General features: G+C 32.5%; 1 protein-coding gene across 1 annotated transcript; it reads left to right on the top strand.

The window, feature by feature from the left end:
• LOC136026384 (uncharacterized) lies at window positions 1–27,003 on the top strand. Its single transcript, XM_065702932.1, has 5 exons — window positions 1–138; window positions 8,773–8,916; window positions 14,334–14,421; window positions 17,749–17,929; window positions 21,022–27,003. Exons 1-5 carry the CDS (start codon window positions 38–40, stop codon window positions 21,429–21,431), a joined length of 924 nt encoding a protein of 307 aa, XP_065559004.1. The 5' UTR covers window positions 1–37; the 3' UTR covers window positions 21,432–27,003.
• The last annotated feature ends 47 nt before the right edge of the window (window positions 27,004–27,050 follow it).

A 27,050-nucleotide genomic window follows, 5' to 3' on the forward strand; every position in this document is an offset into this window, starting at 1 on the left:
AAGACTTCCAACGACGCAAAAGTTTTAAAATGCTAAAATGCTTAATCATCTCATGAACAAAATCCGTTTTAACTGTAATTTTAATCTCCGACCGACTACCAAACATGTTTTCACAGGATTTTCGTCAATTTTTGCACTGTAAATGTTACTGTTAAAGCATACAGTTTTTTTTGTGAAAGCTTAGGTCCAATTCTGCTAAATTAGCTGAGATGACATGATGTTAACAAGCAGTGTTTTATATGGTTGATTCATATGGAAACACTTAAAATTCTGAAAACTACTTCAAAATTTCTCTCACAGAGCTAAATTCCCATTATGTGGACAATCTTTAGGCTAATCTCAGACTGATATCCAGATTTAAAAAAATACATTTTCTCTAGTGTAGGCAGTAGGATCCAGTAAAATTATAGCAAGCCATATACTGGCTTTCATATAAAGTGAATAGGCTATACCACTTGATGCCATTTTTTATGCTACTTATGAATATAATAATTGCTTCTACCTCAAATTCAGATTTAAGCACTTTTTGAGCTCTTAAAAATGACCTAAATATGGGGTATAAAAAAGGCTAAAAACTTTTGCCTCAAACTTTAAAACATTGATCTCAAACTTACTGTTTCATTATAAATCCATTTCTTTAATGGTATATAATCCACAAGCACTGATCTTCCAGTATTAATTTTGGAAAAAATAATGTCTACCAGTGTTATGGCGTTTTCTTCTTTGCATTGAGAAAATGTAGTATTATTTTGGGTAAAATTCTAGTTAATTGACTTCTACCTATCTTAGAAAGGGTTTAGGTTAGGAAAATGAAACTTTCAGGGACAAGTCTACAGGCTGAAGTATGTCCTGGGAAGGTATTTTAAAATACCCACCTCCAATCCTGCTCCCTCTAGAGAGTCCTGAAATTTGCCTACATGACAGGTCTATACCTATTGAAACTTTTGACAAAACAACATTTTACCTTAATTTTCAGTTACTAGTTGCTTTTTCACTGCCTTTAGTTCTGAAAATGCATTCCTGTTGTTTGAGTAGAATTTTGAGCCATGTCTATGTTTTTTTTTTCAAAATTTAAGAAATGTGTTTGCTTATCTTTGAAACCTTATAAAATGGGATTGAGCAAAGTTATGAAGCTGAAAGCAATTTTATTGTACTTCAATTAAGCATAAGATCTATTTTGCAAGGTTTCACTTTTATAACACACATATTTTTAAAAGTCATCAAAGGTCAGGGCCCTCTAGAGTGAGGAGTAGAGGTAGGTACATAGAAATACCTTCCCAGGACATACTTTAGCCTGTAGGCCCATCCCTGAAAGTTTCATTTTCCTAACCTAAATCCTTACCAAGATAGCAAGAAGTCAATTAACTAGAATTTTACCTCTTTTGTTGAAAACAGCACAGAGAAAACATAGTATTATTTTGTCAGAAACAATGGATAACTTGTACTTTAATTGAAAATTTGTCATTTTCAAGAGCCAAAAAAGTGTTTAAATTTGAATTTGTGGTAGAAGCAACTATTATAATTGTAAAGAACATAAAAAAGGCATCAAGTGGTTTGTTCACTTTATTGGTAAGTCAGTTATATGAACTGTCACAATTTTTTGAAAAGTCATCTTTTTAAAAGCTAAAAAAGTGCTCAAATTTTAATTTAAGGTAAAAGCAATTATTACATTTGTAAAGAGCAAAAAAAAAAGTCATTAAGTGGTATATTCACTTTATACAAAAGCCAATTATATGGTTTGCTATAAATTTACCTAGGATCCTATAACTAGTATAGGCTTTTTTTTAGTAGCATTTCAAGCCATATCAAAGTTTTTTTTCTAAATTAAGGAAAAGTATTTGCAGATCTTGAAACCTCATGAATTGAAACTGAGCAAGGTTGTGAAGCTGTAAATACTTTTCTTGTATTTAGTTTAAGTAGAAGATCTGTTTTGCTAGGCTTAACTTTTATAACACAAAGATTTTTTTGGTCCTCAAAGGTCAGTGTACTCTACAGAGAGAAGGAGTAGAGATTGGTAATTCAAAATACATTCCCAGAATGTTTTTTTTTGTCTGTAGATCCATCCCTGGAAGATTCATTTTATAACATACCAAATTTCTAAGATAGTAAAAAGGAATTTGTCTAGAATTTTACTCAGGATTTGTAGTTAACACATTTTGAAGGCACTTTTGCTGTGCTCTCTATATAGTGTTCTGCATGTTATAAAATAAGAATTTCATCCTTCTCAATAACCCCAATTATAGGCTAATACCAAAGTTGTAGGCTATAGGCCTATATACCCTAGCCTATTGAAATGTAATTATACTGTTTTACAACACAATATAAGCATAGAATTAGGGCTGCTGAGAAGGAAACATTAAAAAAAAAAAAAAAACAATTCTTACTTCATAATATGCAGAATAATTATAGCTAACCCATCTTGACTATAATTCTACTATACTTTACCCCCCTCCCCCAATATGTAAATACATAGTCCAAGTTATTATTCTCAATTGTTTTTGTTATGTCGTGATTTATTTAGTTTTGGTTGAATTTACAGGTACACAGTTTGAAACAAGAGTGACACAGCACAATGGATTAAAAATATATAGTTTGGGATATATATTCCCACATTAGAGGGGGGGGGGGTGTAGTAGAATTGTAGTCAGAATGTAAATACAATTATTCTGTGTATTATGAAATACAAATTTTTTAACATGTTTCCTTCTCAATAGTCCCAATTCCAGGCTTATACCTACAATACTTGTCTTAAGTTAAATCTTTTGAAGATTGACTCTGCCTTTGATTTGGATATGTTGTTCTAACTTTAACATTCTGAGTTCAAGATTGGACACCATTTTTGAAGATTAGGATAAAGCTTTAAATTTGTGTCTAAAATTGGGATCAACTACTGTCTATCACTATAAGATTGTTGTTCATAGTTAATAAATTCAAGGTAATCACATACTTATTATGAAAATTTTGATAAATCCATGGTAAAACAATCACTTTTCTAGGTGGTATGATAGAGATTTTACAATGTTAAAGTGGAAATTAGCTATCTACCACTGTTTATCTTAGCATACTTATTTAGGCTAGGGTGAGACCCTCAATACTCAACCAGGACCTATTCTTGGACAGATATCCCTTTAAAAAAGTATTTTTCCTACTGGCTGCATAGACAACAGGCTCCTAATTGTGGAAATCATGTATATATGTTTAGATAGGTAGGCTTTGCTGATAGTTAAGACTGGACTATTTGAGATTGGGTGACACCAATCTTTGAAAACTTCTGGTTTTCCAACATTTGAATTTAGACAAAGGTTACCCTTACAGCCTAGCCAGTCACAATACTTGTCTTAGATTAAAATTGTCCAAAATTGACCCTGTTTGTGATTTGGATATGTTGTTCCAACTTTAAATTCCTTTGTCTAAGGTTGGACAGCATTTTCCAAGATTAGGCTCAAGCTTTAAATATGTGTCCAAGATTAGGTTTAACTCTTGTCTATCTGTACATTTAAAATTGTGAGTGTTGTGCATATTAAAATATTCAAACTGATCACCTATGGCACTTATTAAGAAGATTTTTTCAAATCCAACAGTGAAGCAATCCATGTTCTAGGTGGTATAATAGATCCTACTATGATTTAACTGTTGAAGTGGTGGTTAGTTGTCTGACTACTGGGTATCTTACCCTATAGACTTTGGCTATATATTTTCAATTCCAAGTACTCTTAGCAATCATTAAAAGATGATCAGATTGTTTTGCAGAGTTAATTTTTATGTCTAACATGGTCAGTCCATAATAATTTTTCATCAAATATTTAACCGTATTTTTAACAGGTATTTCAATTCCATCATACATTAGCTAAACAGTCAGAAGTTGATGCTTCCTTGAGAATAAAATTGTTCTGTCTTGGATTTCTCAAACACAAGCTTATTATCATCTGACTAAATTTGGAAAAACAAAAATATGTTTGATGACAAGGATTCTTAAGTTGCAATTTTACTTGATGTGATAATTGCACAAACATCATCAGTATATGCATGAATTTTTACATTAGGAATATTTAGTTTTAGAAGATCATTTATAGTAACTGACCATAACAAGAGGGATATTATTCCACATTGAGGACATCATTGTTCTAAAATACATGAACATTCAACCTTAAAAGCCCACTGGGCACAATCTAGCCTTAAACTTTGTCAGTATTCCAGGGTACCATGCGGCATCAAATGCTCCTTTTATATAAAAAAATATGCATAATGTAAAGATTTTTTCTGTATATTCTCCTCCACAAAGGCAGCAATACTATTAATTGCGTCAATAGTACTTTTCCCACTATGGAAGCCAAACTGCAGGGGCAAAAACCAATTATTTTCAGTGCTAATTGCAATCATTCTATTTGCAATGACATGCTTGTATATTTTACCCAAGATTTGAGAGTAGGCTAACCAGACAGTATGAAGCTGGATTGCCATCATTCTTTTTACCATTTTTTTTTAAACAATTATATTTCATTTTCCAACTTTTTGGGAAATATGAAAATTTTAAGTAACTATTCACTAACTTTAACAAACTAGGAGCAAGGACATAGATGTTTTTAATTAGTGCTAAATTTAGAATTCTATCTAGGCCTGGGGCTTTTGATGGCTTTAAACCTTTAATTATTTCCTTTGTTTCATTCACGGAGACTTCAGTAACACCTGATATGCTATTAATTAAAAAATCTGTAAGTTCTGCTCTAACGTCACCATGGTTTTTACTATCAGTTAAATGATTCATCATCCTTTAAAAACCACTTATTTAGCAATACCTCCCCCACTTCCATCATCGAGTTAGTCTTACTGCTGTCATCTTTTGTTATGTGTAGTGGCTGAACAATGGCATTATTATTTTTACAAATTTTGTGGATTCTATTCCATGGATCCAAATTTGATTTATCTGCACAGAATTTATTCCAGTCACTCTTTTTAGCATTTAGAATACCCAGTCTATATTTTTACTTTGCATTCCTTAAATTAACCTCATTTACAAGAGAATTGCAGGATTTAAATATCTGTAGCAATTGTCTATACCCTTTTCTAAGGTCCAACAATTCTGAATTGCACCACTGTGAATGCTTTTGGGAGAGCCATGACTCACTGGAGTTGCTTCATTGGTAGCTTTTTTGTATTAAGGCTGACTACCTGAATGAAAATTTTCAACAAAGATGGATTGGGCAAAGAGGTCCCATGGGGTGGCCACCCTGATCACCAGATCTATCACCTCTTGACTATTTCCTTTGGGGACATCTTAAATCTGTAGTTTACCAGAATTGTCCATGCACTCTTGATGATTTGAAAGATGCAATAATAGCTGAATGTCAAAAAATCACCACTGAAATCCTCATTAGAGTAAAAGATAGTTTTATAAAGAGAATAGATGCATGTATTCAAGCTGAAGGTGAACGATTCAAGCATCTATTGTGATTTTGATTAATAAAATTGATATTCATATTTGTTTTTATATAAATCTACATGGTGTGTGACTTCTGGGACACCCTGTAGAATCGTTTCTCAAATGTTGTCTTTGAGGAGATATTGTACATATTTGGTACACATCAGGGCATAAGTCTACCAGTGTTTTTTCTAGTTGTGGTGCTGCAGCATAACAATGTTGTAGGTTAATTTGTAGAAACTGTTTGTTATTCTTATATACATTTACATGAGACATGTTCATCATTCGTGATACATAATCAATGTTTTTTTCTTAATTGTTGGGTCATTTCTCTGGCTGTTGGACAATTTGTGTAATCGTACAATGAATGTGGCTCATAATTGAGCTGTTGCTTATTACACAAATGGCAACATTGGTGACTACTGAAGGATTTAGTACATTCATTGTAGTCATGATTGCCTGTAAATCAAGAGCAGGTTAAATCACCGTTACACTCAGACTTCTTATGGCCAAAAAGACAACAGTTGGTGTATCGTATAAAGTTAATGTAATCTAAGCATAATAGGTGTAGAAATCCAAAATTGAGGCCTCCTCTTTTTAAAATTTCGCCTCTGATTTTTGGGCTCATTTCTAATATAATGCTGCAGCTTTTTCCCTTTTCAATAATAGTCGCCACTTCCAAGGTTTCTCCAGCAATAACAAGTTTTTCCATATCTGGATTACCATGTTCTATAAATTCTTTGCACTCTGATTTATTTTTGATTATAGGAGCACCGTTCACAAGCATTCTTGGTGGGCATTTTTTTAATTCCCTCAATGTATATTCTAGTGCTACTGAATTTTTGTTGAAAGCATGAAGAGCATTGTTTAAATCTTGTTTTGAGTTAAATTCAACAATGATCTAGCCTTCTCGCCCATGTTTGATATTTTTTGCTGAAAATTTCCTGGAATCTTCTCTGATTATTTTACTAATGTCTTGCACTATTTTTGGTAGAGGTTCTCTCTTTTTTTAATAATATTTTGCTTCATTACTGCTAGACTCAAGAATAATACTAAAGGTTTCAGGACCTTTAACAACACTAGAGTACGATCTACGATTTTCAAGAGAGGATGGAACCATTGTATCTCTATTGTACAATTTTTGTATAATTTGATTATATTTTGAAGATTGTAATTTTTGTTGCGCTGAAATTTTACATTTTCTTCTAAAAGCTGATGATATAAAATTTGAATTCGCTCACAAATATCGAATGCATAATAAATAAATGAAAGTAATGAAACCTAAAACAAATAGAAACAGAAAGAGGATGGAACCATTGTATCTCTATTTTATAATTTTTTGTATAATTTGATTATATTTTGAAGGTTATCATTTTTGTTGCGCTGAAATTTTACATTTTCTTCTAAAAGCTGATGATATAAAATTTGAATTCGCTCACAAATATTGAATGCATAATAAATAAATGAAAGTAATGAAACCCAAAACAAACAGAAATTACAATAAATAACCAAGTCAAACTCAAAGCGAGCAGCAATTAACATGAGTAGGGCTCACAATAAATATGCCTCCTTAAGGCCAGAATGTAATATGCACTTTACTGAAAAAAATGAAATGTTTTCACTTTTATAACTCTAATGAATTAAAAATTATTAAGATTATAAGGAATGAATATCAGAATATGTATATTAAACTGACAATGCATGTTCATTTTTTCAGTAAATTACAAATTATGCTCTCACCGTTAGAAGGCATAGGGGTTGTGAGCCCTGTTTGTGTTCATTTTTGCTTGTTTTGAGTTTGATTTTATTTTTATTTGGTTCTATTTTTGCTCACATTTGGTTAATTGGAGTGTTTGGCCTTTCTTTGAAAGGCTTCTTTTATGGAAACATTTTTTATAATTAATTTATGTTTATTTATATTGACATAGTCTTTTTCAGAGATAATGAAAACAATGGGCCTAGTTTAAGTATTTTCAGGTTTATTGTTAAGAATTTATAGTTTGGCCTGCTATTTGTATGCTGGAGAAACTTTTTTAACAATTTTAAACAACATACACCCTCCTGAAAACTTCGAAACAAATAGTAGTGTTTAATTTAGTTTTAGGCTATACCTTCTCTAGTTAACCTGAATTGACCTGAAAAGTAAAACTTAATACCATTCCTAAAAAATTCATTCTAAGTCTATGACATCAAATTACAAATCTTTTTAATAAACAACCTTAGCTAACATTTATTAAAAAAAATATGCCAAGATATAGCACAAAACTATTCTTTTGGTAAAATAATGGATTAAGATATTTGTATGTTAAAGATTGTTTATAGGATGGGTGTCAATATTCAGTTTTCATCCAAAATTTGAATGCTATCCAACATTTTAATTTTCAAGCAGAAAAACTAAAAGAAAACTTCTCAAATATATCTAATACTTACTAAAAATAGAAATATGTCAACTGAAAATGAACAGTAATTAATTGAAAAAATGTTCTTCAGAAAAGAGGTTTTTCAAAAAAAAATAAAGAACCATATTAAAACCCAAGACAAGTTGTAAAATAATTATATAAAATATATGAAGTAGCTGCAACCGAAAATAAGCAGAAATCAAAATGAATAACTAAGTCAGATTTAAAATAAACAAAAATACCACAAACAGGAGTAGTACCATAGCCCCGCAGATCTTTTAAAGGTCAGATCATCATTTGTGCCTTACTTAAAACTAAAATTATTTAAATATCTCCCTTTTATGGTTAAGACATTGAACAATAAAAAATACTAAGACAACTAAGAATTGATATTATGTATTTAACAACCAGTTCTTAGTCTTTTCAGTACGGTAGTCTTGATTATTATGATAACTGTTATTATTATTATAATGTTTTTGTTATTATGGTGAATATTACCATACTATTAAAAATATATACCATTTTCTGTCAAACACAAATGATACTCAAGCCATATATAGAGAGAGGGTATACCACACTCTTATTTGAAAACACCAGTTAGCCTTGTGATATTCCTTTGTTGTTAATGTTATTAAGACAAATGAAAAGAGACTGCTCAAAAACAAATATTTTTTAGTAAAGTGTAGTTAGATTGCGATTGCATGGTAGTGTTAAAAGTATGTATTAGAAGTATGGTAGCTCTATCTTGTGTGTTCATTTCTGTTTGTTTTAAGTTAGAACTATTATATGAGTTTTTTTTTTCTTTGATAAACATATTCTTTGGAAAACTATTTTTTTAAATTAATGACAAAAATAAAGCATAAATCAACATATGCAGTAACAGGTTTGCAATAGGTATGCACAAGGTTTGTAGTTTTACATATGATCTTTAATTTAATATACATCTTATTTTAGGTTATACCATGTGTACAAGCCTCAGACTGTTTTCACAGTGTTCCTGGTATTGCTACTAGCACTAGGATATGATGCAATTGTCTACAGAAAAGTGTTTAATCGATTTTGTACAACCTTCCCTGTCATCAATGGTTTACAGTTACTGTAAGAACCGTTTGATTTCTAGTTTAGACTTATATGGAACTGTAAAAGTGGTTTTTGAACCATTAAGTTATTGTAATTGCTGGAACAATCACAATAGCTCAAGATAGTAAGTGATGCTAGTTCTGTATATTCAATAAAAAAGTTGAAAGGTTTGGATGAATAACACTTGCGGTTTTTACCATCATGATATTTTAGGCTCTCTTTTTAATGCTAAATATTCTTTCTATCCATAAACTGTTTCCCTTTTTCAGAGTATAACAAATGTTAGAGATTTAATTTAATTTTCGTTATTTTATTTGATGTATTCTATTCATTTGTTTGATTTGGATGTTGTGCTTTTTTCTGTAAATTGTCAATTTGTCGAAATAGGTAGTATTTCGTGATTTTATTTCCTTATCCTTTATAATCCTTGATCTCAAAGGAAAAATAAATAGACGAGAAACGTTTGAGCCTTTTTGATGAAAATTATTCATCAATAAAAAGCTTCACAATCTACACGAACAGTTCTGGTAATGCCCTGGTTTTTGAGAGCTAGTTTGTAGTGCAACTTTACACAGAATCGTTTTTTCGGAAGATAGAAAAACTGCTTTAAAAGCTTGTTTTTATCTGTAGCCAATAGATAGTATTTAGATTCCTATTTCATGACTATATAAAAGAACTAGATTCTACTGATTAAACACAAATCACATCTATCAGTAAAGTTAGTAATTGAATATTCTTAAGAAATAAAATTAAACTTATGGAGCTTAAAGTGGGACCTCATAGTAAAGCTAAACTACATTTTAAGCTTTTTTCTTGAAAAAAAATGATGACAATCTATCTAAAATAAATTTCTATTAATTTGAATTTACCTTCCTATCCTAGATATTAATTTAGGAAAAGCATTAATTATTACAAATCTTTTTTACTTTTGAACGAAGCCGAATTCCGAGAAATAATAGGGTTAAAAAAATTTCTTTGAATGGCAAAACTAAACTGATTGTCAATGTTTTTAATCTAAAAATTTTTGTTGTTTCTTGCTCACCAGATTAGTGTTGAAGCAGTTTTTCAAAGTGGATATTTTTTAGTTTAATCGAATCAGTTGTACTGAACACTAATGAGATGTCTTCCAAAATTACCAAAGGTTTTATATATCTATGCACAGAGTAGATGGGGCTTGAAAGTGGCATACATCTCCGTAAGTTCCTCATGTCTATCTACTGACTCAAATTACTTACTCCATGTGTTTCAAGCTGCTTGATCCAAGTTGATCAGTTAATTCTGAATGGCTTGAGCTTATTTCCACATCAAGTCTGAATTTAGCAATTTTTTTTCATTAATTAGGATTCAACTTGTTTTCACATCTGGGTCAGCAGTTTTGCTGACTGTTCAAACCATAACTTGAACTTTACTAGTTTTTACACTGAGCCAAAACCTAGTCCATTTTTCCACCATGTCACTGAAATTCTGTTGCTTAGACTCGGCTTGTTTTGGATCAAGTCAGGACTTTGAACTTTGTTTGGATTTTGTTTGTTCCAGCTTGGAATCAGGACTGGAGTCATATTTGTACCAAATTAGAACTTGCCTTGTTTTTGCTCCAAGTCAATTCCTGGCTCGATTTTCCACCGAGTAAGCTTTTCACAGCATCAAAATTTGAATCTAGATAGCGTCTGAGTTGCAAGAAAATTGTATAGCTTGAAATGATTATGTCATTCGAAAGAATCACAAAATTATAGAGATTAAAACATAATCAACTTGTACTTCAGGATAAGAAACTTTAGAAGGTAAATCTCAGCTGGCTTCTCAGCCAGTGGTTCTAAAGTATGATGATTGTTTCTTCGTTAAAAGGCTGCAAATTCTAAAATAAAGTTTCTATTCATTTTTTTGCTTTTATTCAGGTCTGAAAACGAGTTTTTGCGCCTTCTTTATTCAACTACAGGTTGTTCTACTTTATTATTCAACTGCATTATTCTACTCTTACTTATATTTGAATTACTGTATCCTTTAACTTAGACTTAAACAATGATATATGGAAAGTCACCATGAATTTAGTCTACATTACAGGTAAAGAATATCTAAATGATCTTTATTTTTGTTCTAACCAACTTTACTCAAAGTCATGGCTGTACCGCCTTTAGAGTTACATTAACTATCAAATAAGTGTTCAAATGAGCATAAAAGTTATGAGCATAAAATTATGTTTTAGTCTCTATAATTTTGCGATTCTTTCGAATGACATAATCATTTCAAGCTTGCAAATACAGATTTTCAAAAGTTACCCAATTGAAAATTATTAGTTAATTTTAATTTTCACTTTCAGCATTTCAGAATAGATAGAAAAGATTCATTCCTTATTTGATTTTGGAATAAGAAATATCTAAGGAACTTAAAATTCCTTATTTACAAAATTTACATATTAGTCTGCTATCTATAAAAAGATAAAAGAAATACGAACGGCAAAATGTAGGTATGTATTTGACAAAATTATGGACCAAAGTTTTCTTATGCAAAAATACCGAAGTACCTTATGAACTGAAACAGGGGAATTTTTAGTTTTAGCACACTTCTTTAGGTACCAAGTGGATTAATTGGCTAATATGTATAACTCTGTTCATTTTCTCTTATTCTCTGGGGGTATAAGTATTCATGCGGTAAAATACAAATGTATGTATATGTATCTTTTAAAATTTCTGTTAAAGAAATAATTGCGGAGTGTACATCAAGAAGACTTGATTGGTGCAATGAAAGCGGTGCAAATAATTGTCCAGTGTGGTAGATAATGGATATGTTAGAGTTCTTCACACAACTCAGTTGCGTGAAGTGAGTTTTGAGCAGACTGCTGTTGGGTATTTTTTGTAAATAAAATTTTGCCATGAATTTTTATATTTTTATTTGCCATGAATTGTAAATTTTTGTCATGAAAGAAAAAAAAATGGGCTTGACCAGTAAAAGAGCAGAAACACTACCACCGAAGAAGCCTTACATTTTTACAAATATTATAAAGTCACATCTAGGTGAGACTTTAGTCACATTTGTGCTTAAAGGCAATTTTACACAGCTGCATTCAATAAAGTTTGAATTAGAAACGTAATCTGCGTAATTGACCCAATAGCAAGATTGGTTCACTGATGGGATTATAGCTTATGCTCCGTTACCGTCTTTAAGTGTTGTGTTGTATATTCAAGAACGTATGATAGTTATCCCGACCGTTTCAGCCAAAAAGTGGTAAAATAAACATCCGAGCTGTTGCTGATTGCGTCCGGCGGAATCATGGTTAACCAAATAAGCAGCGTACCGGCTAAAATTCTAAAGAATTATATAAGTAGAAATCATTGGGAAGCTGTTGATTTCTCACAGTAATCTCTTTCAAAACTACATAATTTAGCGCGAAGAAAGATCAGTCATTGCAATAATTTATAGGAAGTCAATGGATTAAAATTTTCTGTTTATCTGGACAAAATTTAAGAGATATCGGTTACATTTTTTGTTTAATACTCTACGTTGAAAGTTTAGTTTTAGTTACATTTGCTTTCTGTAAACTGTGTATGCTGAGGGAGGTATCTTTCAAACAGTTCGTGGTAACGAACTGCAGTAAGGAGCGACCCGGCTCAATAGTAACCGAAACTCTAAATATATATATAAAATATATATATTTAAATATATAAGTTTCATTAAGATCGGTTATACCCATCAAAAGTTACGAGCCTGAGAAAATCTGCCTCATTTTAGAAAATAGGGGGAAACATCCCCTAAAAGTCATACAATCTTAACAAAAATCACACCATCAGATTCAGCGTATCAGAGAACCTTATTGTAGAAGTTTCAAGCTCCTATCTACAAAAATGTGGAATTTCGCATTTTTTTTTTTTGCCAGAAGACAGATCACGGATGCGTGTTTATTTGTTTGTTTTTTTTGTTTGTTGTTTTTTTTGTTTTTTTTTCCCAGGGGTGATCGTATGGACTGAGTAGTCCTAGAATGTCGTGGGAGGGCTCATTCTAACGGAAATTAAAAGTTTTAGTGCCCTTTTTGGGTGACCAAAAAATTGGAGGGCACCTAGGCCCCCTCCCACGCTCATTTTCCCCAAAAGTCAGCGGATCAAAATTCTGAGATAGCCATTTTATTCACCATATCGAAAAACCTAATAACTATGTTTTTAGGGACGACTTACTTCCCCGCAGTCCCCGTGGGAGGGGCTGCAAGTTACAAACTTTGACCTGTGTTTACATATAGTAATGGTTACTAGGAAGTGTACAGACGTTTTCAGGGGGATTTTTTGGGTTTAGGGGGGAGAGTTGGGGGGTGCGTGGGAAGATATTTCCATGGAGAAACTTGTTATGGGGGAAGAGAATTTCAATGAAGGGGTGCAGGATTTTCTAGCATTATTTGAAAAAACAATGAAAAAATAAATATGAAAATTTTTTTCTACTGATAGTAAGGAGCAGCATTAAAACTTAAAACGAACAAAGATTATTACGCATATGAGGGGTTTACCTCCTCGTTATACCTCACTCTTTACGCTAAAGTATTTTTAGTAATTTCAACTATTTATTCTATGGCCTTTGTGATTCAGAGGTCATTCTTAAGGAATTGGGACAAAATCTAAGCTTTAGTGTAATGAGCGAGGTATCGACGAGGGTTGAACCCCCTCATATACGCAATAAAAACATACGAATATAGATGTTCGTTACGTAAGTTAATTCGTAAGTTACGTATATTTTCTACCAATGATAACGTTTGTAAAAAATTAAAGTTCTAGTTGCTTTTTTAAGTAATCAAAAACTTGGAGGGCAACTAGGCCTCCTCCCTCGCTCCTTTCTTCTCAAAATCTTCCGAATAATTGCAATTAATTAATATGCAAATTTTGTTTTAATTATTTATGTGCGGAGAGCCAAGATCAAAACATGCATTAATTCAAAAACGTCCAGAAATTAAATAAAAAAACAAGTTTTTTTAAATGAAAGTAAGGAGCAACATTAAAACTTAAAACGAACAGAAATTACTCCGTATATGAAAGGGGTTTTCCCTCCTCAGCACCCCGCTCTTTACTCTAAAGTTTCTTACTGTTTTAAAAATAGAGTTGAAAGAAAGAGTCAAACTTTAGCGTAAAGAGCGAGGCGTTGAGGAGGAAAAGTCCCTTTCATATACGGAGTAATTTCTGTTCGTTTTAAGTTTTAATGTTGTTCCTTACTTTCATTTAAAAAAACTTGTTTTTTTTATTTAATAAAAGCTAGAAGCTAAAGAAGTCTAATTGGAAAAGTTATAAGTTAACGCTGTAAGTACAATGTAAAATATATGAAATTATCTTTAATTCTGCTTCTTCTTCTCTGGGATGTGCATATTTTTTTTGGTAAATATAGTACTGCGTGATTGATATTGATATTAAGATGTTACAAGAAAAATTGCTTGTATCTTAAAAGATTGTTTTTATTTATTGCAGGACACAATCAAAGATTTTGAAGTTACAGTTTCTCGCCAAGAGTATATTTGCTCAGCTAATTTTTTTACGTGAACGCAATCCTGGAGTGGTAAGTCGCTAGGATAGGTTTTACAAGTTGAAGGATGACAGATTGCCAAAAAATTTTTTGCCATTCAATTTGGGCCCAAAGAAAAGTAGGCCACCTCTGAATGGGAGAGAAAGAGGCTATAAGAAAGGATTGAAAGGAAATTAAAATTTCTTGGAAGGAGGACAAAGAATCAAGCTTTTAATGAAATGGGGTGGACACTTTCTTTTTCATCAATACTAAAAAAACAGCCTGCTGTTTTGAATCGTTGACTTAAAATTTTTTTAAATACCATTAATTACTTTTTGAGTACAATTTGAGTACTTGACTTTAGTTTGTAACTCATGCAGTTTTTGCTCGCATAAAACTCAAATTTGCTCTTTGCTTTTCGAGGGATGACGGAGTGTTTTTAATATTTTTTTTTCTGTTGCTCCTTTATTACTGAAGATTTGTCACAAAAAAAAATTTGTTCGTTTAAATGTAAAGTATAAAAAACAGAACTGCTAATCAAAAAGTGATATTCAACAAATCCGTGCTTCGTTCAGACTCTTGTCAAAAGAGTAGTCTAACTGGGAAAGATATTACTAGTTTTACGGAAGATTCTCTTTCAATGATTATTAATGATGCTTAGCTTTGAAAAAAAGATTTAGAAGCATAAGACATATAAGAAGGTCTTCTATATATCTATATGGAAAAATTTGAGAGACCAAAAGCCGGGAGTTGAGTTGAAACTTCTCAGCACGTGGAGGGGAATGTTGATTAATGCTTCTCTATAACCTTACTTATGGTCTAAAAATAAATCTGGATAAATTTTCTTGGTTCTGCTTGATTAGTTTAGTTTATTTTACAGTTCAAAGAATGAAGTGTACTCACAGACAAAAACTTGCATACCTGATATTATATTATGTATAAAATATATAAGGATAGAATGGAAATATTCGTTTTCTTCAGTATTTAGTATAGATTTTTAATGGCTGGTTTTTTGGCTCAGATGTTTAATATATCGTAAATGGTAAGTTCATTGACCCTGGAAGGGAGACCTGTCTTCCTATATGTAAAAACGATTACTTAGCTTGGAAAAATATTACTGTTTACCATATTTCTTTCATTAAAAAGACGTCTACCTGAATGTTTTCACACTTATGTAATTCCTTAGGCCTACTTCTTGAAGAAAATGAACCAAAATTAAAAAATAGAGAGCGTAGTGGTTACTATTACTAAAGATATCGGAGCTAATACATCCAATGAAAAAAAATACCTGTCTCTGCGGTAAATCTTATTATGATATAAGATCCTTCATCATTGCAGCATGAATAATGACCGTTTTCGGTGGCTGAGCCCATTTTATCAGTGTGTCTGAGCTTATTGTAAGTCAAAACTCGACGTTTTGGTTATGGATGAAAAGAAGAAACACTACCAATTTTGCAAGCGCAATATGTACGAGATTACGGAAGCATTCATGCCCTCACTTTAAATGCTTATACATTTAGGCAAAACGCTACAATTATATAAAAAAACGAATATAAATTAATTTTTAGAGCCTTAAATAAAAAAGAAGTTTTTCAAAGAAGTACATTCATATTAAACTTAGGATTATCGGATAAATTCAACACCTCCCGTCTAACAAAATATTATAATTTGATGTAGAAACATAAAATACTACTCTCGGAGGTTGCACAATATTTACCCGACTCTTTTTGTATACTTTTTTTGGCTTTGTATCTACAATTTAGTTTCTTTTTCTCATTAGTTTATTATAATACTATTTCTCCGTCCTCATAGTGCACCTGATTGCCCGAATTTCGTTTACATGAACTGGAGTCGACCCACTCTGGCTGTTCTATAATATGTAAGGGGTGTAACCTATGAAATACACTTGACAAGGGTTGCAAGTATTTAGGCGATACTCATTTATATCTCTTTGTAAAGTGAAATATCCTAAGATGTCTGATGATTTTATTGGATGCATTTCTGATTCGCCAGGATGATAGTAATATTCAGTTATTATTTAATTTAGTTCGTATAGTCTGTTTATTTTGTATCTAATCATTTTTGGCAACTTCTGGACTTAGTCAACTATTATTTCAACCCTGATCCGCTTTTATAAGTAGCTAGGTTATAAAAAAAATATTGTTGCCGATTTGACTAGTTCTATTCGAAAATGTTGTTAAAAGTATGTTCTGTTCTTTTAGTACCAAGGACTGTGAATATTAATTTTTGGTTGTTGAAATTGGTTAAGTGAAAGCTGCAGAACTACATACATCTTCTAACATCACGAATTCAATTCAATTTTCAATGGAAAAGATTTCCATATGCGGTTGCGGAGTTTTTGATTTTTTAATTACCTTATTAAAAAAAGGAAGTATGAATACTGACACAAAATAGCTTAAGAAGATGTAACTTTCTTTGGCAGGGTAGCGTCTCTGCAGATTGTGGATATTCAAATTTTTAACGGACAGAAGCGTTTTCAAATTTAACTAGATCTACGTTGCATAGGCAACGTGAGGTGTTGCAGCAACCTTTGGTTGGCTTCGCCGAGTAAAGTGTTGCGAGAGCAATACTTTGGTTTTTTGGTTTTGTTTCCTCGCTTCGATTAAACGCTGAAGTTGTTAATCTGTAAGCATCTTAAGATAAATACTAGGTACACGAACTCGCAAAAGTCGCAAACCCCTCATTGCAACTAGCAAAAGTTGCAATACAGCCGATTGTTACTTACAAGTCCCCTACATGTCTTACCACTGGAACCAAATTGGTCTTACCATCAAATACACCACAACAAATAATAGATAGTCTACATCAACTAGCAAAAGTTGCGAACCCCTCTTTGCCAAAGATGATTATGAGTTAACAGCCGACTGTTGCTTACAACTCCCCTATACGTCTCACAATTGGTATCGGCCTATTTTTGGTTTCAATGTGCACCTTACTACTGAAGTTGTCTACCCCTTTAAACTTTCAAAATGATATATATCATGAAGGAATTTTTTTGCAAAAAATGGATGACATATACTTTAATTAGCTCATCAAGAGCTATCGACTGTCGTCGAGAAAAAAAAAATCTGCCTTCGTTCAAAAGTTGACTTTCTTGCCGTAGGCAAAGTTTCTAACGTCATCACTTAGAAAGGAGCAAAGGATCAACTCTTTAGCAATGAGAGAACTTTTAAGGTTTAAGAGGCACATACAGAAGATAGAAACAGATATAAAAGAAAGAACAAACAAAAGTGATTTACACAGTTAAGTAAATTTGTAAAAGTTGCTTTATCTCTTTCTCCCTGCTGTTATCTCCTTTTCCTTAATAAGCTAAAGCGTACAAAGCAGTTCACAACCATTAACTATATGTTTCTCTTCTAGTTCTGTCTCTTCAATTCATGCATACTTGTTTGTATGCTGCTCATATCATGTGTTTTTTCAAGCTTTACGTTATTGATCTTCGTTTGCAACGTTGTTGTTCTTTCATCTGATGAACAATTGGATTTTGCTGCTCAGAAATTTTTTGATTTTCTGATGAAGTTTGAGGAATGTTTAACTCCTGGTAAGACTTCATACTGTACTATGCCTAGACATTAAAGACGGGGTTTCCCCTCTACGCATAAAAATAGAAACTAACTTTGGCTTAAATCTTTTTTTTTTTTTCAATTATTCTTACATTCTTCCATACTTTTGATGAATTATTTGAATTTTGATTTTGACCCCCTCCCCCTCCAGGGTCTGGGACAATGGACCTCTGTTCAGCAATGAATGGCTTATAATATAACAATTGAAAGGGGTACTCCCCTTTCACCTCCCAAAAATAGTCGTCCTCTTACGCAAATATCAACTCGAAACTTATTTTCAACGCTGACTGGAACCTTTTAGGGTTTATTTGACATCTGTTGACACTTTCCTATGTGAAGAATAAGTAGTGTCCTATGCTCACACATACAGATGGTTTGCGGAAAACGCAAACCATCTGTAGCTATTCTAAAAAATTAGAATAGCTGATAATAAATGGAAAAGTGGCACTTACCAGTTTTATTACTTTTTTCTGACCCTAAGGTTCTTTGAAGTTGATATCTTTTTCTTGCTTTTTCTGCATCTGAGTCTCTAAATTCACTTTATTTTAACAAGTTTCCTCTGGATGATCCCTGACATAGGAGATCGCATCTCCCTCATGACTGTGGCCCAGCTTTAATTCATAGTTTAGACCTGTATAGCCTAAGTTGGGCTCTTAGAGCAAAATTACCAAACCAACAGTTGAATTTGTCAAAAATGGGGTGGCGAGACGGAGTGGCAAAACATTTGTCTCTCCCATTCCTTATAGTAGATTAGGAGCTTTGGTCATACTTTGGTGGATGGTTTGCTGTTAAAACAATCCAGTGCATCACATTCTTACCGGACAAATTTATCTTTCTCGAGATCTCCTTCCAAACCTTCTGAATCAATTTGGACCTTTCATGGTCAGGATGACTTTTGTCATAGATTATTGAATTGAATTCGACAGCTAAAATCAGCCTTTCAATTGCCTCCATGCTCTTTTCTTCCGAAAGTGATTCAACCGCATGTGTTGGATTTTTTAACGCATACGTCTTAGGGAAAACCGCAAGAATAAACGGGAAGACTAGCATAAGTTCTTATCGCAGCAATCCATAGCTGTTTTCCACATATCCAAGCTCTGTGTGAACATAGGGTTTCGGTCAAGACAAAAATTACCTTTCTGGCATTTGGAATATGTAAGTAAGTTATATATGCTGAAGCTAATTTAATATACTATATATTTTGAAATATCTGGCTTTTTCCTAAGCATTTTCTATATTAGAATAATATTGATTTTCTGTCTCCTTCATTCTTCCTTATCATTGGATACCCCTTGTGGTTGCAACTGTAATGAGCGCCTTGGTTTGAGTTAACTATTTTAAGGAATTGTCATAGTTCCATGAGTCTTTAAGCCGGAACGCCTACTCTTATGTTAAGCTTCTGGAATGTGAGCTATTCGGAAAAAAAAAAAAAAAAAAAAAAAAAAAAAAAAAAAAAAAAAAAAACTTCACTTGAATTTTCTTTCTTATGAAAAGGGTAAAATCAAGTTCAACTCCTTACATCTAGTGTTATCCAAAAAATTTATGAATTTTATTTGAAACGCCTGAATACAAAATTATTTGTGTTTGTTAGGACTTAGTTCTTTTGCCCACTCAAAGAACTAAGTCCACAAAAGAACAAGAATATACCTTCTGCAAACTAGCTATATGCTTTGTTTAACTAGCCTTTATTCTGCATACTAACCTAGCACCAACTATTATGATCCACCTAAAGTTCTGCTGACTTCCAAAAACCTTTTGGTTCAAAGAAACTTGCGCATTTAATAAAATCCAAATCTAAACAAATAGTCTTTTTTGTAAAATCAATAAGAAAAATCATTAGCAGGCTATAAGCATGAGAGTGAACTAGTCGTTAGCTATTTGCTTTAGAATAGAAATGTATCAGTCTAAATTTGTTTTTATAAGGATTATTAGTTTTTATAAGACTATTATCAACTGAAACTGGTGGAAAACAAGAAAACAGTTCCTAAATTTACCCTTTGAGGGTCCATACCCAGCTGCCACAGGGCTTTTGCTTGAGAATTATCGAACTTTAAGGCAAATAAAGCCTGAAGCTATGCTATTAGCCAACATTGTCCTGTGATGACTTGTTGTTCTTAGTAGGCCCAGTCATTTTAGTCAGATCGCCTTTCAGGTGAATACTTTGGAAGTTGAGGTAATTCAGGTACTCTCTATTTCCCTCTTTAAGATTTCTTTTTGTTCTTTTCTTCTTTCTTATCTTATTTCCTAGATTTACATTTAGGTTTTGAGACAAAACGTACATATATGTGCTTGCATGTAACCAAACGACAAAATAAGGGGAAAATATTGGATGTTTATTATAATCATTAACTATTATTCTTCCTGTCGTGTTTTAAAACAGGACTAATAATATTTTTTGCGGTATAATTTTTAATTTTATTTTTAAATATTTTTATTGAACTTTACTTGATTATCATATTATTGTTGCGGTTTTGTGCTGCTTTTGGTCTTCAACCGACCGACGTGCACCATCTCTGGCTAAAAAATATAAATAAAGGGATTGTCGGCTTGCAAGAGAACTAATCTGCTCGAAGTGTAGTGTTTTTTTCTCCTTTTTTTTATGCTACTACAAACCTCATGTCTTGTCATTACTGGAATGTAACTAGGTTTGCAAGAAGAAAATTAAAATCGTGGCCAATGTCCTATCCTAGCAATGGAAAAACAGAGTAACCCTACACATTGGTAGGAATTTATTCTAATGGCGAGGAGCTGCAATTTTGAAGATGAGGGGAGGGGCCACAAATACAAAAATAACCTTAAAAATTTAAATTATATGAAAAATGAAGGAAAATACAAAAATAACCGTAACAATTTCGGCATTTTAGAGGAGAGACCATGGGTCCTAAAGCTCCCCTGCATTAAATAACTTAATTTGCGTGTCTTATGGAATTGGCTAGCAAACACTTTAACGTGTTTGCTCCATGTCTGACAACTAAGGCCTAAGGGTGAAACACGAAAGAATGCTAGTTTAATGCTAGTTTAGTGTTAAGAGGGTATATTCTTTTCTAAAAAGACTGCTCTTGTTTTCTAGGCTGTACTAGTGCCAATCGTGGAGTATTAGAGTCCTTTGTGCCTGAGATGGATCAACAAGCTCTAGCAATTTTATCAGAGGTAAGTGATGTTCAACGAGGAATTATGCTAGATGATACTACCGACCTCCTACCCCAGATAATAGAAACTCCTGAATCAAGCGAAACCGAAGAATTCAACTTACTACCTGATAAGGTAAAATCAGGGCAAAGTACCAGCGACGAAAGTGTTGAAATACATCCCGTGGAAAGAGTTATGATTGTTGACGATGCTCAAGACAATGTTAATAGATGGCTTAACAGACATCGTCTTTCGCCAGAACTTTCCGAAGATACGGATGACTTAAACACGTCTGATGTAATGACTGATTCATATGAGTTAGTCTCAGATGAAGATTTTCACTCTTCTTGAATTTGAGTCTCTTAATTGCTTTGCACTAAGTTTAGCGAAATTTTGTTGCAGTGTTTTGTTTGCTTAATTCTGTTTTAAGTTTTAGAGGAAGAAGAAATACCCTGAAGTAAATGTTCATTAGATGATAGATAAAGGGCTGACTTGGCCATCCGTTATTATGAGGAATTAAGAATTTGTCCTAAAAGAAATACCCAAAAATACTGTGAAAAATGTACATATATACATGTGTTTAATGTCACTGCCCTTTTATAAGTATTGCTTAAAACTTGTCCCTTATTTTTATGCTCTATGAGTAGTAATTTAAATATACTTCCTCTTCAAGTCAGGGATCTTTCTTATCGAATAATGTAAGAATAACATTTATGTTAAAATCTCATCTTAAGGGCAGGTTTGATAGTGTTGTGGTTTCTTACGTGCCTTAGGTTATTCCCCGTACCACCATCTTTAACCAATCTTGTAAACTTTTTCTATGTGAAAAAAAACTGTCTATGTGAAAAAAAACTGTCATTTTTATTTAGTGTATACTGTCTAGACGACATTAAAACAAGGAAGTACACATCTGGTCAGTAATCGTATCTAAAACTACTTTTTCCTAGTCTAACGTATTTCAACAGGAATTTCATGGTTTTCTGGGATTAGAATATGAATTTATTTATGCGACAGGAGCCGGAAAAAAGTTAGTCCAAGTCACATTTTCCAATATGACTTAAATGCTATTTAAGATTCTTATACCGTTAAGTCTTGAGGAATCCGAGGTTAAAACTCGCTTAGTAGGGATTTAATAGCTTTTGCTCTTCTAATAAAGGTAAATATTATAAAGAGATTCAGGGTTATAAAGTGTGATTCTAGTTTTAGTCAGACGGAATTATATTAGTTTTTATTTAGAAAAATGGGTGACCTTTAAATATGATCTGGTCTAAGAGATTCGAGTGGTATTAATTTTGTATTTTTACTGACTTGAATTCTTCGATGAAATGATTATCCTTTAACATTTTCCTCGTATAACTTGTACAAGATCTTGCTGAGAAAAGTAAACCAAAGCTTTTTAGGCAAATTTAGCTGCTGCAATCTGAAGAATCACTTGTCTTTCATTTTTTAAGCTAATATCTCAGTTACCGGATTGTCAGTTGCGTCAGAGTTTGTAGTCTTGCTTTTGTCATTTATTTGAGCTATTATACCTCAACTCCAACATTTATTTATGTCTAATTGAGTATGTAAAACAAAGATTATTTTTTTGTATGTTTTCATCCATATTCCGTTATTCAAATCTTCATCCTTCTAAATTTTAATTTTATTCAAAATACAATAGTATCATATGGAAAATGCCTCTTTTTTATATAGTCAATGCGCCTTAATACGCAGAGAATAAGCTTATTTAAACTACTGGAATAAGAACAACACGATGACTGAAATTAGCTGTTTTTTTTCTTTGATTTGTCATGTTACAATAATTGCTGTCTGTTGAAAAGCGTTTTTGAATTTCTTAATCACTATACTCCGACCCGTTTGCTTACCCTAAGTAATTTGGATTTTTGTTGCTTTGACATTATATTGTAGTGGAAAGGAGGCTCACTTTTAAATGGGTATTCATGGGGAGAAAATTATGGCCAAAAAGCTTAAAGCCACTTCCTTTTTGATTTACCAAAAGGTTTATTAGATATCTTCATAAATGCCGCGTGAAACAACAATTTACTGTAATGGTAATTGGAATGCCTTCAGTTAGCCCTTAATATCATAATTTACAAGTAGACTAAATCATACCGAATAAAGCATACTATATTTGCCTTATACCAAGGCATATATATGTTACTGCGAATGTCCGAAATCTGGTTAATGTCGACATTCACCGGTGAATGTCCAAATTTCCCTTTTCTCTGCTTAGATTCAATTAGCTCTGCAAATCATCTTTTTCAGTCTTATGTAAGCTTTGATGGTAAAATTTCAAGTTGGGTTAAATTAGGTTATTAATCTCAGAAACGGGTTAAAACATAACCTACTGTCACCATCAAACCTTGCATAAAACTGAAAAGTTGACTGGCAATGCTGACTAAATCTAAGGAGACAAAAAGGTAATTGGGGCCTTCACCAATTTCGGACATTCACGGTAACATATACATAAATGCAGGATGAATCAACAACTTTTCGTCCTGACAATTGAAACGCCTTTAGTTAGCCCTTAATATCAAGAATATCATAGTTTTCAAATAGACTAAATTACACTTGCTAAGAATATTCAAGCAGATATCCATTTAGTTTCGAATTAATCTAGTTGTAACCATGTGGAATTCGTTTATTCCCTACGAGTTTTCTAGAGGGACACGTGCTTTTTTTTAGACAATGACCGCAGCTACTCCTGATTAGCTTTGGTTGTGACCATGCTAGAAAAAAATAATTTCGTGTTTTGCTTTGCAGATAATTTTTAGTAAATCAAAGGCTTTAGTGCTAGTGAAGACACAGGTATATTTGGCTTAAATTGCTAATGATTATCAATTTTTTGTATCTTTTATTATTTGTATTTTTTGGATATTTTCCAAGTTTGACTTCGTTTGGCGTTAGAACCCCTCTGTGTATATTGACGTGCTAAAGAGAGAACCACGGAACTTTAAAATTTGAGATATTTAAAAGGTTTTAAATACTAGATAAGTATCTAGTACCTCTTAAATACTAGATAAGTATCTAAAACCTCTCGAGGAGGTTTTAAATACTAGATAAATCTAAGAAAATAACAGCGACTCAGCTGCAGCAATTCAAAACTTATTGTCTAAGCTTTTTTTTTTTTGTCAAACTGAGATTTATAGCCCACTTTGTAAAAGTGAGCCTACAGGATCAACAGGACTGCTCTGCTTTGAGGTAATTCACGTGGGTATCCAAAAATACTTTGACATTCTTTGGCGCTTAAAAATGGGATACATCTTCTTTACCTGCTTATAAAGTCTTTTGATACCGGTAATTCTTTCTTACTGTTTCTACTTTATGTCAGAAATATAAGACATCGCAGTTATTTCGAAAATATCTTCATTTTTAATTACCAAACAAACTGAAGGTAGTTTTTTGCTTTTTTCTGTCATTTAAAATCTATGTCTTCTAAGTTGATGCTATTTTGATTGTCATCTGATCAAAAAGCTGCTTGTTTCAGGAAGCATCTTTAGCCAAATTACAGATACAGATTATAAGTTATTGACATGTGGGTCTTAAAAGAAGCCCTTAAATTCTTAAGTTGAAAATTTTTCGTTCTAAAGCACATGAATGTAGGTTTTCAACTTGTTCGCTTCAAATTTTAGCTTGATTTTGTCTCGAGAAACAAGTTGTATTTTTGCATATTGGTATACGTATTTATCAGTTTATGTTATTCGGTTTGTTATTATTGCTATATTTAACATGATTGTCCTTTGAGTGTGAAAGAACGTGGTTTTGTGAAACTAAGATTTTTTGCTCCAAATTGTGTGTTATGTAGAGTTATAGGGCATTGTCTGAAATAGTTGGAGCTTTTGGCAAAATTAATCCATTAGCCTATGCAAAGTTGGCATTTGTCCTTACCTTGAGATGGTTTAAGCCTATCACAATCCTTTTTTCTGTCAGATTGAAACTATCTTGATGTTTGTTTTTTAAGGGCAGCGTTTTGAAAGTGTTCTATTGATCAAAGCCCTCTTGAAAATCCTCCGAAAACAACGACACGGGTGGTTGTTTTCAGGTTCTATCCAAGCAGCTTTGCTTAATACTTCAATGAGACTAGATCAAATACGCTTGTGTATCGATTGAGTTCGTTTTGTGGTATTGGAGCATGGAAGCATGAAACAAAGTTGAAAAACTGCTTTTTTAATCATCTTATAGTTTCCAAAATAGAAAACAACAGAATTCCTAAAAGAGTTGCTTGGGAAACAACCGAACTAAAGTTTATTTTCATCATGAGATTTTGAATAGCGAGAAAAAGGACATTAGACAGCTTTGTATAGTAAGAAAATATACTGTGTAAACTTAGTATAGACGCAACGTTTTCAAGTGAAATTTTTTGTTGAAAATCCTGCCGTACCTTCTGTAGAAAAGTACAGTGAAGAACAGTTATGACAATCCGTTTCTCTGTTGAAAATAATCGTTTTTTGTTTAAACTGCGTGCGGAACAAGTTTAACATAAAATTAAATGAAAGCGATTAGCTTGGTTTTTGCGCGTTTATTTCACATGTAACGAGTTACTTTGAGACCTTAATGTTGTTTTCCTATTGAACTTTTTCATTACTTTTACTCCAGATCCAATCTTTCTGAAAAAAAAATTGCATAAATACTTAAATCCTCCTGATCCTTCACTCTTTTTTTTACGCGCCAAGGAAGATGAACAGTGGAATCTAGGAAAGATTCAGTGACCCAAAATAAATTTTAGGTCGATTTTATTCAATTTTCCTGTAGAAGCTTAGATCCCCTCTCTCTGTTTGTAGTATCCTATAAAAGGGAATACATAATTGTAGTGACCAAAAGAAATAGTCGTTTTCATTCGTCGTCAAAACAGCAAGGTGGGGCGCGCATCCCCCCTCCCAAAATTGTAGTTTCAAAAACTTGATTTCAGAGTAAAGGAAATTGGTCTTTTGAGCTGACGTTATAGAACTAAACCATGCTCTTTCTGTTTGATAACAGTTTTACGCTGTGTTTAGTGATTATCTGCTTGTTCTCTACATACAAGTTATAAAAAAAAAATAAAAAAATAAATAGAAAATACCTTGTAAAACGCGCATTCGCGAGTGTACTATTTTGAGAACAAAAATGGGTAGTATGTATTGCTTCTGTAAATTCTGTTTGGCATTAACATCAGATAATTTTACATATGAATCTTCATGACGGTCCACAAATTAACTCGCAAGTTTTTGAATAGGCTAGTAAGTGAAATACATGACTGAAAGGTTTTTGGACGTGACGGAAAGAGTTGCTAGGGATATTTACGTAACAATTGACCCACATTACGTTACGAACTGACTTTATCAAAGGCAATCGTGAATTTAGGTCTTTAATTGTGGTAAATCAAAAGGTATTATGCAATTTTTTTATTGGGATTCAGGATCTATCCCCGTAAGCTTAGAACAGCATGGATCGTTTCTCACTCGCAGAAAATGAATTAATGATCTAAACTGTTTCTGCCATCTGGTAAAAAAAAAACATCGTCATTAATATAAATAAATTTGTAAAATTTAAGCCCCCACCACCACCTCACCTCTTAAAAATCTTATAGCGTAGTGCTATTAGAATTATCATAGCCACACTGGCAGACATTTTTTTGCGTTTATGCCAGCCGTTCTGCAATATAGTAAATATGTCATGAGCTTATTCAGTAACCCTGCTGCATTGTATAATGAAGCGTCATAAGAATTATTCATGATATTTGTAGGTAATGATTATTTTAGTTTTTTCGGTAGATATATATAGTCGTTACGGTTAAAACGTCGACATCCCCCCTAGTTCCTTGATTATTTAATTTTGTGCATAACCTGTATCAGTTTAAGGTTGATATTTTATTCAAATGTTTTGAAACTAGTTCATAATAGTCTTAGCTAATTTTTTTATCCAAATAAATATCATTTCTTCGTGATATTCTTCTTTTCAATATACATTAGGACCAAAAAAAGGAATTCTCAA

This window comes from Artemia franciscana, chromosome 4 (genome assembly GCF_032884065.1).
Source record: "Artemia franciscana chromosome 4, ASM3288406v1, whole genome shotgun sequence".
Classification (NCBI taxonomy): Eukaryota; Metazoa; Arthropoda; class Branchiopoda; order Anostraca; family Artemiidae; genus Artemia; species Artemia franciscana.